The 14177-nt window shown below is 38.9% G+C and overlaps 1 protein-coding gene across 3 annotated transcripts in view; it reads left to right on the forward strand.

Moving 5' to 3' along the window:
• Positions 1-13684, forward strand: part of appa (amyloid beta (A4) precursor protein a) — a 117549-nt gene extending 103865 nt beyond the window's left edge. For all 3 annotated transcript variants that reach the window (XM_060898645.1, XM_060898643.1, XM_060898644.1), the window contains 3 exons: positions 4232-4314; positions 5206-5352; positions 11374-13684. In XM_060898645.1, coding sequence (XP_060754628.1) covers positions 4232-4314; positions 5206-5352; positions 11374-11472 — 329 coding nt within the window. In that variant the 3' untranslated portion in view covers positions 11473-13684. The remainder of the gene's footprint in view (positions 1-4231; positions 4315-5205; positions 5353-11373) is intronic.
• The last annotated feature ends 493 nt before the right edge of the window (positions 13685-14177 follow it).

The raw sequence follows: 14177 nt of genomic DNA on the forward strand, positions 1-14177 counted from the left end.
TCACTGTAAACATAACACACTTTCAGTAACAGAATTTAAGCCTATATAAACACTGACTCATACATGCTGCTTCTCTTGAACATATACACGGAAGTAAGCAGTGTTGCCAGATATTGCTGACGTTTTCCAGCCCAAAATATGTTCAAAACCCGCCAAAATGCACTTGAAACCCACCAACTGGGCGGGAAACCGCCCAATCTGGCAACACTGGAAGTAAGGCGGAAGGTAGTTTGTCGACGTCACCTCAAGACGACGCCAACGATTGGTCAAATTTGCGGGAAAGTTTCGGTGATTGGGTATAATTGCAACACCGCCCTGAATTTGCAGGGATCGGTTGAATTTGCAAATCGCAACATCCTGGAGGGTCTGATTTTTGAAAATTAGGAATTGTCTTTTTAAGGGGAGCTGTTGCCTTTTGGCTTTGAAACGTTCGTTTTTGATTCTTTCCAAGCAGCCTGTCCTGCCCTAACTGCCTCCTCTCAGATGAATGCAGGAAACAATAAATGTTTAAAAACTGCTCGTACTCGTTTGAAGGAGTCTTGTGAATAGCGGTATTTCTGCTATTCACAAATTTATAAACGCGGTCAAAATCTGGGTCAGCCATTGTTGTCGTATTGAAGAAAGAAAGCGTGTAGAGCTAGCTGGCAAGACCGATGTGGTGCGAAATTTTTAACATGGCGGCCGCCGATTCGCACATTGACGGATCATCATTTTTTCATTTTTAAAAAGTGTACGCCTGGTCATTAACCCCCCCCCCCCCCCCCCCCCCCCCCCCCCGCGTACGGTTTGTACGCTCGTGATAATGATGAAAATTATGGATGACCCCTAAGTGGTGTTTATTTTAAGAAAATTTACCTTTTGATTATCACAGCTTTTGTTTGGGCCTTCTGAAAGGTCAAAGGTTTTTTGTCTTTTTTTGAGCTTTTTGGTAGATGTACTGAGAAGCCAATATCAAACTTCTGCTGTTCGGTTTAATTTTTAATTTAATTTTTTATTTTAGTCTTTACACTACACTTGTGAAACAAAATGTGCTCATTAGTACTAAATAATGCTTCTAAGACGATTAATGTACAAGTGCTTTCTTACCATTTTGAAAGTATAGTTCACAGCACTGTATTTTGAATGAGAAACAGTAAACAAAATTGGTAACCAAAATACTCCAAGCCCTGATGCTGCTCACAGCTTGATGATGCTTGCAAGAGGTGAGGCGAGGATCATTTGAGAACATGTATATACAGTTAGTCAAAATTATTAGCCCCCTTCGTGAAATCAGACACAACCCTTTGTTTATCCATGAAAATGACAATTTCCAAAAATGTGTATAGTTTATGATTCCAAAAGAGAAAAGACAGAATGGCCACCAAGTTTGATGATATTTTATTCATGCTCTGACTTGTGACAAGAAAACAGAAAAATGACATGGTCAAAATTATTAGCCCCCTGACAATCAATAGTCAGTAGTGTACCCTTTCTGTGCCACAACTGACATCAACCTCTTTGGATAGTCCTTTACAAGGTTGGCACATGTCTCTGTAGGTATTTTGGCGCATTCGTCCTTGGCAAAGAGCTCTAGCTGGTCCGAATTGCATGGTTTTCGGGCATGGACTTTTGTTTTGAGCATGTGCCATAGATTCTCAATGGGATTGAGGTCTGGGCTCTGTGCAGGCCACTCCAGGACCTTGATTTTAGTGTCCTTTAGGAAGTTTTGGACCACTTTCGATGTGTGCTTTGGGTCATTATCATGCTGAAAGACCCAGCAGCGACCTAAGCCTAGACTAAGAGCAGATGTCTTGATGTTATCCCTCAAAATGTCAACATAATCTTCCTTTTTCATGATCCCATGCACCTGAACAAGGCTCCCTGTGCCTGAGGCAGCAAAACAACCCCATAACATGATGCTCCCACCACCATGTTTCACAGTGGGAACTGTATTTTTGGGGTTGTAGGCCTCGTCCTTCTTTCACCAAACAAAGGCAACATCCATGTGCCCAAACAGCTCCAGTTTAGTCTCATCAGACCAAAGGACAGACTTCCAAAACTCATCTTTTAACTTTCAAATGTGCATGGGCAAAGTTCATTCTGGCTTTGAGATGCCGCTTTTGGAGTAATGGGGTTTTTCTTGGGCAATGACCTCGGAGCCCTCCACGATGAAGAGCCCTCGCTACTGGCTTCCTCGAGACCTCAACCCCAGAAGAGGCAAGGTCAGCAACAATCATTTTGGTGGATGTGTGGGGATTCTTGCCAACATTCCTGATGATTTTTCTCTCTTGGGATTGAGAATTTGCATTTTCATCCACGCCCAGGTTTGTTACGCACAAAATGGAACCCCTTGTACTTTGCAATGATGCATTGCACAGCTGTTCTAGAGACTGTGAAGCATCTAGAAATGACAGTATAGCCTTCTCCTTTGGTATGGGCCTCAACTATTTTCTTTCTGAGGTCCAGAGTGATTTCTTTTGTCTTCGGCATGGCTTTAAACGCAGACCCCTCTCAGAAATGTGTTCAACTGCCTCTAGGCCTGTTCTTTCGAGTCCCTTAAGTAACAATCAATGCTGATTGGATGTTCAGGTGTTGTCTGTAGGGGTCGACCGATATATCGGGCCGATATTCTGCATTTTTAGGGTTATCGGTATCGGCCATAATTTCCACCGATATGCCGATAACATGCCTTTTTGCAGCCATTTCGTTCCTAACGCGACTGTCACTGCACGTCCTTTCCTGCACTCGCCTCTCTGAGTTCAAGAACACGGTCCCGCCCACCACAACATCTGATTTGTTTGGCACAAGAGATATAGCCAATCGACACGCGCAGCTAAACACTCTGAACTGTTTCAAGGCGCCCGTATCAAGGTAAGGACATGCTGCTTTTGCCGCAATAAGTCACAAACACAGAAGTTGCAAAAGCACAACATCATTATATGTTTACATTCTTCATCTACTACTCGTTAAAATTATCCATTTGCATCTGTGTAGCCAGGCAAACTTAGCTTACGGAAGGAAGCACTTGAATTAGCCTACAACCAACTAGTCTCGCTGAAACAGCATAACGTAGGCTGCAGTCATTTTTAAATCCCCGTCTGGAAACGTTGTGAATGTGTCAGGAGTTCTACTCGAACAGTAGAATGACAGCCATACAGAGAGGCGGTCAAGGCAACTTTATAAAGCGCTATTTGAACATTTAAACAAGCCAGGTGTGACTAGTATTTATAATTCTTGCGCAAGTGATTCTCCTCGCTAGCGCTCCTGATTCGGAAAGCGATATACTCTTAAAGGAGCAGCCGCTCCTAATAGGGAGTGATAGCCTACTTTACTGTATGTTTGATTTTACTTTTTAAAAAATGCTGCAGGCAGCTCCCTACACTTGGTTTGTTATTTAAAAACTACTTGAAGTTGGTAAGTCTTACTTAGTTCTTAGTGTAAAAGAATCCAGAGTGTATTTTCATTTATTTTCCACTGAAAATGGTGAGCTGTAATATAGTAGGGAGTGATTTATTTTTTTATTGGTGAATATTTTATTTTATTTCTCATTTTATTCTAACTAATGTTTGACTTTATTGTACAAATGCTGCTGGCATCTCCCTGCACAAAATTTCATATTCAGTTTTACAATTAAACATACATTTCATGGATATGAAGGTCTTTGTCAGTGTGTGCTATGTTTAATTTCATGTGAATTATAATGTTTGCATTTATCGGTTGCACATATCGGTTATCGGCATCCCAATTCCATAATTATTGGTATCGGCCCTGAAAAAAACATATCGGTCGATCCCTAGTTGTCTGGGAGCTAATTGACTGCACAGGTGTGGCTTGAAAGCTGGCAGGCTGGTCGTGTGTGATTTAAAAGCAAGAAAATTGCATGGGGGCTAATAATTTTGACCACCCCATTTTTCACTATATTTGAGATTAAGGATACTTAAATATTAATCTTACATTCCAAAATGCACCAGATACTACGGAATAACACTTGTGAATGGTTGATATTTTTAAATTACCTCAGTGTTACAAATTTTGGGGAGTTTTATAGTAATGTTCCAAAATTTCATGGGGGCTAATAATTTTGACCTTAACTGTATGCTATATTTACTATACGGACATGGTATCAGAAAACAATTTTATTTATAAGCAGTAGCCGCATGTACCCATAGGGCGCACACAACCATTTTTATTTATTTATTTATTTTTAATACTTATTGTATTCCTCACACACCCTTCATTCTCCTTTTCTCAGTATCTGGTCTGAAGACTGAGGATGTTCCTGATATGGGCATGGAGCTAGATGATGCTGCTTTTGAAGTGCACCACCAGAAACGGGTACGTATCCACGTGCACAGGAAGTGCGTCATTTAATAACAATGGTATAACAAATAATTTAGTTGTGATTAGCATTGCCCAATTCAGCTTCCCATTCATGTGGAGAACATCAGGTAGATGGCTTTGGTAGACCGGCTAGGGAGAAGTGTCTCTTTAGTCATGGGGCAAATTTATAGGCAGTATTTTATAAGTTTCTGAGCAAAAGCGTCTTCATAAATCTAACTGCTACATAAGAAGTTACTGTAAATTTGAAGTGTTTTATAGACGCATAATTATTCATGTAACTTGAATAGAAAAATGGTTATGCACAAACTACCCATGTCGTGAATTTATGGGATGGATGTGTCCCTTTTCTTTTTTTTTTTAAACTATATAAAGGCGTCCATTTTTCTGACCAACCACCCCATCCCCTTTACCTTAAAAGGCCATTTCCATACACAGGGGTTGCATCACCAATTGCAATTCATAGGCAAAAAGGGCTCCTGACATTACAGACTTCCCTGATTTGGGTATAAAGGTGGTCTTTTGCAATGTGCATGCCTAATGCCACTCTCACACTTGTACAGTTACCCTAATTATGCCTTCCCTCACTTTAACACACGTGCACACACTTGACATCACCATTTCCGGACACCAGCCCCCTGCTCTCCTGTGATCGGATATAAACTAGTGCCAGGAGAGGGGCAGCTTCATCCTTGTTACCATGCCACTAGGTCAAGTTGGCATGGCAACGCAGACCTACTGAGATGGCAGCTGCTGTGTCCTCACTTGAGCGTTCTTCCTAATGACAGCATTCTCTCTACCAGGAGATGGTGGAATGTCACCTTCCATTTTCTTTCTTTTTTTTTTTGGTAACATATTTTCCTTTCTCTGTTCTCTCTTACATGATAGGTTTTCTTCGCTGAAGACGTCAGCTCTAACAAGGGTGCTATTATTGGCCTGATGGTAGGCGGTATCGTCATAGCGACTGTCATTGTCATCACCCTGGTAATGCTGCGAAAGAAGCAGTACACATCCATCCACCACGGTGTGATTGAGGTCAGTGTGTGTGCGCGCACCCTCACGTCTGTGTGGTGTTCTTCCTTTCATCTGAGATTTTATCTGCTGTATGAAACTGAAAGAATGGAATTTGGCAAGGATCTGTATAAAATACACATTCAGTAAAATGCTTCCCAAATATAAGATGAATGGTGGACATGTGATGGATTTCTCAGTACTTCATGAATGTCAAGATAAAAGAATAACTTCCAAGATAAGATTTAAAAAGATTAGACACCAATTTCATGCAATGACAAAGCAGTGCACTTCATGAACATTTGTATGACACAGGTTTTCACATAAACCTTGAAGAAATCCTCCAGTCTTGTATCTTGTTTGTTTCTGTAGTAATGAGACACAGGGACACTCCAAATAAACAGACTGAAAACATGTAATCATTGATATGATTAAGGGAAGAGACCTTGATTTAGTATTTTGAAAGGAGCCTCTGGTATCAGTGCTTTGTAATAGGCAGAGGTCAAACTGTAACTTGAAGCTAGATAGGGAAAGGCCGTTTATAGCTGCTATAACAAAAGCAGTAACAGGAGCTAACTTTTTGTGAGGACTTTCCATACGAAACCACAAACTAATAAAAGGTACAAGGGCCAATAAATAAATTCTTCAAGTTGGAAAATAGATGTGGTATAAGATGAAATAAAACACCTTTTTTATTTATTAGGTATACTGTTATAGGAAAATAATCGGTCTCCATATACAACCCCTGGCAAAAAGTATGGAATCACCAGTCTTGGATGAGCACTCATTCAGACGTTTTATTCTGTAGAACAAACTGAGATCACAAACATGATACAATAATAAAGTCATTCCAAAGTGCAACTTCTTGGCCTTCAGAAACACTAAAATAAACGAAGAAAATACATTGTGATAGTCAGCAAATGTTACTTTTATAGACCAAGCACAGGGAAAAAAAAAAAATGGAATCACTCAATTTTCAGGTAGAAAATAAGGACTCACCCAGTCAATTTCCTTTCCCTAAATTGACACCTGCCTCAGATTAGATTTGCTTGTTAGTCTGCAGTTAGAAACAGCGCAGTTATCACACCTTGGAGGGCTGCTGGACCAAGTGGATTGGCAAGAATCATGGCTCCAACAAGAGAGATGTCTCTTGAAACAAAAGAGAGGATTGTCAAACTTCTTAAAGAAGGTAACTCTTCATGCATGGTTGCCAAAGATGTGGGCTGTTCACAGTCAGCTGTATCTAAGATATGGACCAAGTACAAACAGCATGGGAAGGTTTTTAAAGCCAAGTGTACTGGTAGACCAAGGAAGACATCAAAGCGTCAAGACAAAAAAACTTAAGGCCATATGTCTTGAAAACCGAAAAAGTACAACAAAACAAATGAAGCATAAATGGGAGGAAGCTGGAGTCAATGTACAAGTATGTGACCGAACCGTGAGAAATCGCCTAAAGGAAATGGGATTTTCAGATAGGAAAGCTAAAAGAAAACCATCATTGACACCTAAACAGAAAAGAACAAGACTACAATAGGCTAAGGAGAAGCAATCATGGACTGTGGATGACTGGATGAAAGTTATCTTCAGTGATGAATCACGAATCTGCATTGGACAAGGTGATGCTGGAACTTTTGTTTGGTGCCGTTCCAGTGAGATTTATGAAGAGGACTGCCTGAAGAAAACATCCAAATTTCCACAATCCTTGATGATATGGGGCTGCATGTCAGGCAAAGGCACTGGGGAGATGGCTGTGGTTACTTCTTCAATAAATGCACAGGTTTACATTGACATTTTGGACAGTTTTCTTATCCCTTCAGTTGAAAAGATGTTTGGGGATGATGAAATAATTTTCCAAGATGACAATGCATTGTGCCATAGAGCAAAAACTGTGAAAGCATTCCTTGGTGAAAGACACATCCAGTCAATGTCATGGCCTGCAATAGTCCAGATCTCAACCCAATAGAAAACTTGTGGTGGAAATTGAAAAAAATGGTCCACGACAAGGCTCCGGCCTGCAAAGCTGATCTGGCAACTGCAATCAAAGAGAGTTGGCACCAGATTGATGAAGAATACTGTTTGTCACTCATCAAGTCCATGCCTAAGAGACTGCAAGCCGTTATAAAAGCCAGAGGTGGTGCAACTAAGTACTAGTGATGTGTTTTGAATGTTCTTTTGTTTGTCTGTTTTTCATGATTCCATATTTTTTTCCTCAGAATTGAGTGATTTCCATATTTTTTCCCTGTGCTTGGTCTATAAAAGTAACATTTACTGACTTCCACAATGCTTTTTCTTCATTTCTTTTAGTGTTTCTGAAGGCCAAGAAGGTGCACTTTGGAATGACTTTATTATTGTATCATGTTTGTGATCGGAGTTTGTTCTACAGAATAAAACGTGTGAATGAGTGCTCATCCAAGACTGGTGATTCCATACTTTTTGCTAGGGGTTGTATATCTGTCAAAGTCTTAGACACATGTAAAGGAATGCTGTACACCAAAAATGACTGAAAAAAATTTACAACGTAAAAAAAAAAAATACTATAAACGGCAGTAAACCATAATAAATGAAACGAAGTCAATATTTGGCGTGAGACCAACTTTGCTTTAAAAAAAATACTCGGGTAAAATGAGTGCAGTTTTATAAGTAGGCATATCAGGTGAAAATTCAATCCAAATTGTTTGAAACTGCTCTCATTGAATTCAGAATTGAATGCAGGACAGCATACGTTTTACAGAATTAAAATACGTTTATCCGTTCTTGAGATATTACAAATCAAAGATCGAAAAAACGGCTTAATTTTTTAGAAGTCTGTTGTAATATTGTGCATGAGGATCACATGGTCCAAAATGGCCTCATTAACTAATGAGATCAAATGTTTTTCTTAACTTTTCTATTTTTCAAGATATTTACATGGAAATTGGCAGCACATAGATGGTTTGTATACTGAATACAAAGTTTGAAAAATTAGTGAAAACAGATTATGCAAATTAGTATTGAATTAGTATTAATAATGCTAATTATGTAAAAATGTTAAATCAGTACACTCTGTTCTTCAAAGTTTCACCAAATGACTTTATTTGCGCAATATAAAGCTGATCTTAACTCTAGTCTATACATCACAAAGAAGGAGAAATCGGTGTTAATTATAGAATCTGCATAAATAAGCACTGAATGTCATTCACATCTACCGTTCTCTATCAAAATAAAGTAATAAAAGATTATTTCTAATTCCCTCTGTGCTCTGTAGGCCTTTTGTATTTTCTAAGTAGGGCTTACAAGTGTTTATATGAAAGAACATAAGTGATTATATTCACAGCTTTCAAGGTGAACCTCAAAAAATCTGAGATCCACATCCAATAAACAATTCCAATTCATTGAATTGAAATTGACATTCACGTTTGACTTCTGGTTTTTTAAAATCTCATTCCGACCACTAAGATCTTAATATTTTTCATCAAAACAACTACAGGGTTTTTTGTTTGTTTTGTTTGGGTTTTTATTTATTTATTTATTTATTTATTTATTTATATGAATCAGTTTGATTAAAAAAAATAAGTAGGTAAAGCTATGAAAACTCACTTCAAAGTCTCCCATGAATCATAACATCAAAACTAGCTGATGGAAAATTTTGCTAAATACGTCATCAGAAACGGTGAGAGCTACAGAACATCTCTATAAAAGTTATCTGATTGATATTCATGAGTAATCCAGTCGGAAACAGATCAGAAGAGAGAGAGAGCGCCTGAGCGCTCATCACTCAAAAAGCACTGGCAGTTTCCCAAAGTCACATTCGCAGAGTTTTTACTCCGTTGTACCAACTTCAACCTGCCGTTACTCCCAAAGTACTGAACAGGTCTTAAGGAGACAAATTTCTTTGGAAAGCAGAAATTATAAACTTTTTAATGATAGAAAATATTCAAGAGTTAAGCGATGACTGACAGATTTGGAAACTCAGATGAGCGTCTGCATGCACAATTTTCACACCTTGGCCAGCGAGCGTCTGATACGCCTATTATAAGGAAATGAGCTGTAGGTTTTACTGAGCATCTTACAGAACCAGCCACGGTTCTTCTGGACACTTTGACTATCACACTTGCTTCTTAATTTTTTTTCAGCAAAACCCAGTAGCCTTCATTATGGTTTTTTTTAATCTGAAATGTGGGCTCTTATGCTGCTCAGATACAAACTTTTTCTCCCTGTAACATTTAATTTTGTGCTGGAAAACAAACGTTTGGAACTCCTAACATGTTTTTGTACTGACTTTATAATGAAGTCAAAATAGAAATCTATAAAGTTTGTATGGAAGAAAATAGAGTGCCTAGGACTTGCACAGTATGCATGTTTTATTTATTTTCTTATTTCTTCTCATGTTATGAAACGTACTTGAATACAGTTAGCTTAAATCTTGAGGGAATGTTGGTTTTGTGGGCCTTTCTCACATTTTTATCCCCCACTGGCCAAAAGGCCCAAAGTGGGATTATGTTGTGGCGATGTCCGTCTGCCCTGGGAAAGGGTACTCACCTTCTGAAATGGTAGAGGACCTGGGTTAGATATGTATGCACACAATTTAGGAGAGGATAACTCGACTGTTATAGGCTAATTTGAACCCAAGGAGTAACTTGATGTGTGCCAAAATCGCTGTCTGGGGCGAACAGGCTGAAAATTACCAATCCAAGATGGCCGCCAGTAGCCATATTGAGTATCAATTTTTGACCCACTCACTACAAAAGTATGTGCAATGCCTCATTTTATGGGTTTTTGGGTATGGGGAATCCATTAGTGATGACATTTTCGTGATTGAAGGAAAAGGGAACAAGCTATGGTCAAGGGCAAGGTTTAAAAAAATTTAAAAACACCAAAAATTGGCCAAAATTGCAGTTTTACAGAAAACATGAGAAAAACAGAATAACCCTAGCTCGAACATGGAATTGGGAGACATATTCACATAATTTAGGAGAGTATAAGAAATCAGGCATTTGATTAATATAAAGAAATTGTATTTTCAGTCGTACTATTATGATCAATGGAATGTTAACTTAGTGAAAAATACAAAACTTATTACTTTAATAGGCAACAATATCTTGAGAGCCGAAATGTTTAACAGCCAACAGTATAACTTTTAGGATCACGTTATTACTGTTTGTTACATAAACCAGGGTCAGGAACATGAAGCGTAACACAATACCGTAATACTTGCGGCCATCTTGGATTGGTAAATTTTCAGGCTGTTTGCCTTGGATAGCAGTTTTGGCACACATCCCAAATTATTCCTTGGGGTCAAATTAGCCCAGAACAGTTGCGTTATCTTCTCCTAAATTATGTGCATACATGTCTAAGCCGGGGCAGCACGGTGGTGTAGTGGTTAGCACTGTCGCCTCACAGCAAGAAGGTCTGGGTTCGAGCCCCATGGCCGGCGAGGGCCTTTCTGTGCGGAGTTTGCATGTTCTCCCCGTGTCCGCATGGGTTTCCTCCGGGTGCTCCGGTTTCCCCCACAGTCCAAAGACATGCAGGTTAGGTTAACTGGTGACTCTAAATTGACCGTAGGTGTGAATGGTTGTCTGTGTCAGCCCTGTGATGACCTGGCGACTTGTCCAGGGTGTACCCCGCCTTTCGCCTGTAGTCAGCTGGGATAGGCTCCAGCTTGCCTGCGACCCTGTAGAAGGATAAAGCGGCTAGAGATAATGAGATGAGACATGTCTAAGCCAGGTCCTAGACTAAAATCAACTCGTCTCTCAATTTTTGGAGGAATTTCATGAAATTTGACAGGATTCTTTGTTATATGTCAGTAATGCGCATATTGCAATTTCATTCAATTCAGTCACATTTTACCAGAGTTATGGCATAGTTGCCAGTGGAGGATATTGTGCTCTCGGAGTACTCTTGTTGTAGTCGGTTTGGATGATGTGTAAATGTCCGGCTGGATATTTGTATGTGGTGCATAAATCATGCATTTCTTTTTCACCCAGACACCATGAGAGATGCACACAGCTGTACCTTTTGAATTATTTAACTTTTTTTTTTCTTTTTTTTGTCCCTTTCCCCTTACAGGTGGATGCTGCCATCACTCCAGAAGAGCGCCATCTTTCTAAGATGCAGCAGAATGGCTATGAGAATCCCACCTATAAGTTCTTTGAGCAGATGAACTAATGATCCATGTGCTAGGCTGTAGTCCCCCAACCCTTAACCCCTTCCTCTTTACTCCACTCTGGACAGTGTAGGGACACACTCACTCCCTGTAGTACATATCTTGTGGTGCCATAAGCACCACAATCACTTGTGATTGGTCGCTTGTCAAAAAAGATGCATATAAACTGGTCAAACTTTTTTTTTTTAATTTTATTTTTAAATTTATACATGTAGTGAAGATGCCCTTGAGCACTGTTTGACGGTCAGGTATTGCAATTTTGTTCTTGATTTAGAATGAAACTTAGCTGATCTCCGATCAGAGTTTTCGGATTTTGCGCGAGCATCCCCCGCACTGTCCATTCCTACACTAATTTAACTGCTGAACACTGGGATATAACTGATTGGTGTTAAAGACACTATTCCTCATGTTCTTTCTTTCTTCACTTCCTATCCTTATCCCGTTGCGTGCTTTGATGACAGCTGTGCTGTGTTGGATTAAAACAGATTAAAATCATGACGATAAGATTATAGTGATAACCCTAATGTACTCTTGAATGAACACTTAATTTTAAGATTTTTTTTTTCAAGAAAAAAAGAAAAATCATGGATAAAGAGAACTTTTTCTTATGTTACGTCTAATGTATTGTCGTAATGCAGAAAAAAATAGCTGTACCTATTTAGTGCATGATAAAAAAAAAATGAAGAAAAACTCTGTTGTCTGAATGGGTCCTTTCTCATGTAGTGTCATTTTAGCAGGGTTTCAGCATCTTCTCATGAACATGACTACAGTTTCATGATTTCACTAAATTGGCTTTCTTGTTTTGATTTTATACAGACATGATTTACAAGAACCGTGATTGTTTTTCATTGATCTTTATTTTTTACTTTGAGTTCCTCCAGCTACTGGGGGCTGGAAAATCAGTGTGTATATTTCTGTCTTGAGATGTTTTCATCCTATGCATTTCAGATCTCTCTCTTTTTCTCTGTCTGTCCCGTCCCCCCATATTTCTATGCTATTTAATTTCAGTTTCCGTTTGGATTCACATGGTTGGATGTGTTTTTTGTAATGGGTTTTCAGGATCGTGGGTGTTTTAGGGTTTGGGAGTTAGGGATTCACTGTATGTGTTTGTATGTTCTCACCAGTGAAGTTTGTGTTTTTGTAAAATCCCATGTGAAGTTAACAAAAAAAAAAAATCACCTTTCCTTCAGCCTCTAGTTTCCTAGAACTGTGGCATCGGAGGCTTTTTTTTTTTCTTCTCTCTCTCATGTCTCATTGCTCGCTTACTTTTCTGCTGCAGTGCAGAACTGGGTGTGATTACACTATAACAAGTGAAAGACATGGAGGATGGAAGGAAATGAGGTAAAAATGAGCAGAAATTCTTTTATGTCTCCTGGATAAACAGTCCAATCTCCTTTCTTATCCTCGTCTTGTGCTTTGCTTTAGTCCGTTTTTATGATGCGGGTTATTAGATTGGGTCCATGCAAGCCAGTTCTTTTCATGAGGGTTTTGTGAATTGTTGCACAGAAGGATATTAGAAAGACCTAGCAACCAGTCAAAGAACACTGGTATAAATGGGAAGCAGCGCAGTTGTAATCTATAGCATTATTTCTCTGATTTAAAAAGACAAGTAGGTTAATTCATATAAAACATGATCTTGGAGCAGTTGCTACTTGCTAAAGCTTTTCTGGTTATGGATTAAAGTGAGCAGACTTTTTTTTTTTTCTCTTCCCCCCAGTGATGGGTCTTTGCACTGTAAGTAATCCTCTCAGTCTGAAATCCCTCACTCAGCTTTTCTGATGAATGTGACGCAAACTACATTACCCATCTAGCATGCATTAAAGCATCTGCACTGCTGTGGTGAGTCTTTCAACAACCTACATGTTCAACTGAAACTCACTGTTCTTGTGAACATGTTTTGGGGGGGGATGATTTTTTTTTTTTTTTTTCCCCTGTATCAGTTTGAGCTATCTGGGTAATCACTTAAGGAAAAAAAAAACGTAAATAACTCTTGTTGGTTAAATAGATGAAGTGATTGTGGTTGCAGTTTTCTGACTGAGGTTTAGGAAGGCATTAGGGATGCAGTGACGCTGCATTGTAGATACAGAAAGCAGGATTCATTTTTTTGTGTGACTTTTTCTTCCTCTGTGTAAGTGTATGGAACATTTGCTTTGACTGGAAACACTATGCTTTATACACTGTATTCCATAAATAAAGTTTTGAATGTACATACGAGATTTTCTATGTGGTGGAAGATTATTTTGTACGTTTTTAGACAACTTTGCGGTGTCTAGCCACTTCAATGAGAAGCCTGCTTTGTCTAAGGACAAGACATAACAGTTTAACTTGTTTTTCCAGAAAGTTTAGTCTGACATGTTCTTTTCAACAGATGCATATAAATACAAAAGGACAAGACTAAATATGGCTTCAGAAAACGACTGAAACTGCACTGACCTTTACATAATGAACACCTTCAAAAAATGAGACTGGAAAAAAACCAGCAACTTGTTCCTTCCCTGGTGTGAAGCAAATTATTTTCATTCAAATACTGCAATCACAAAAAAATTAACAAAATCTATTGTGTATATATACAGTACCAGTCAAAAAGTTTGGACACGTACTCATAAAAATAGAGTTGTGGTCAGAAGTTTACATACAGTGACATGAATGTCATCTTGGATATGAATGTCATGGCAATATTTGGGCTTCCAGTAATTTCTTTGAACTG

This window comes from Neoarius graeffei, chromosome 18 (genome assembly GCF_027579695.1).
Source record: "Neoarius graeffei isolate fNeoGra1 chromosome 18, fNeoGra1.pri, whole genome shotgun sequence".
NCBI classification, from domain to species: Eukaryota; Metazoa; Chordata; class Actinopteri; order Siluriformes; family Ariidae; genus Neoarius; species Neoarius graeffei.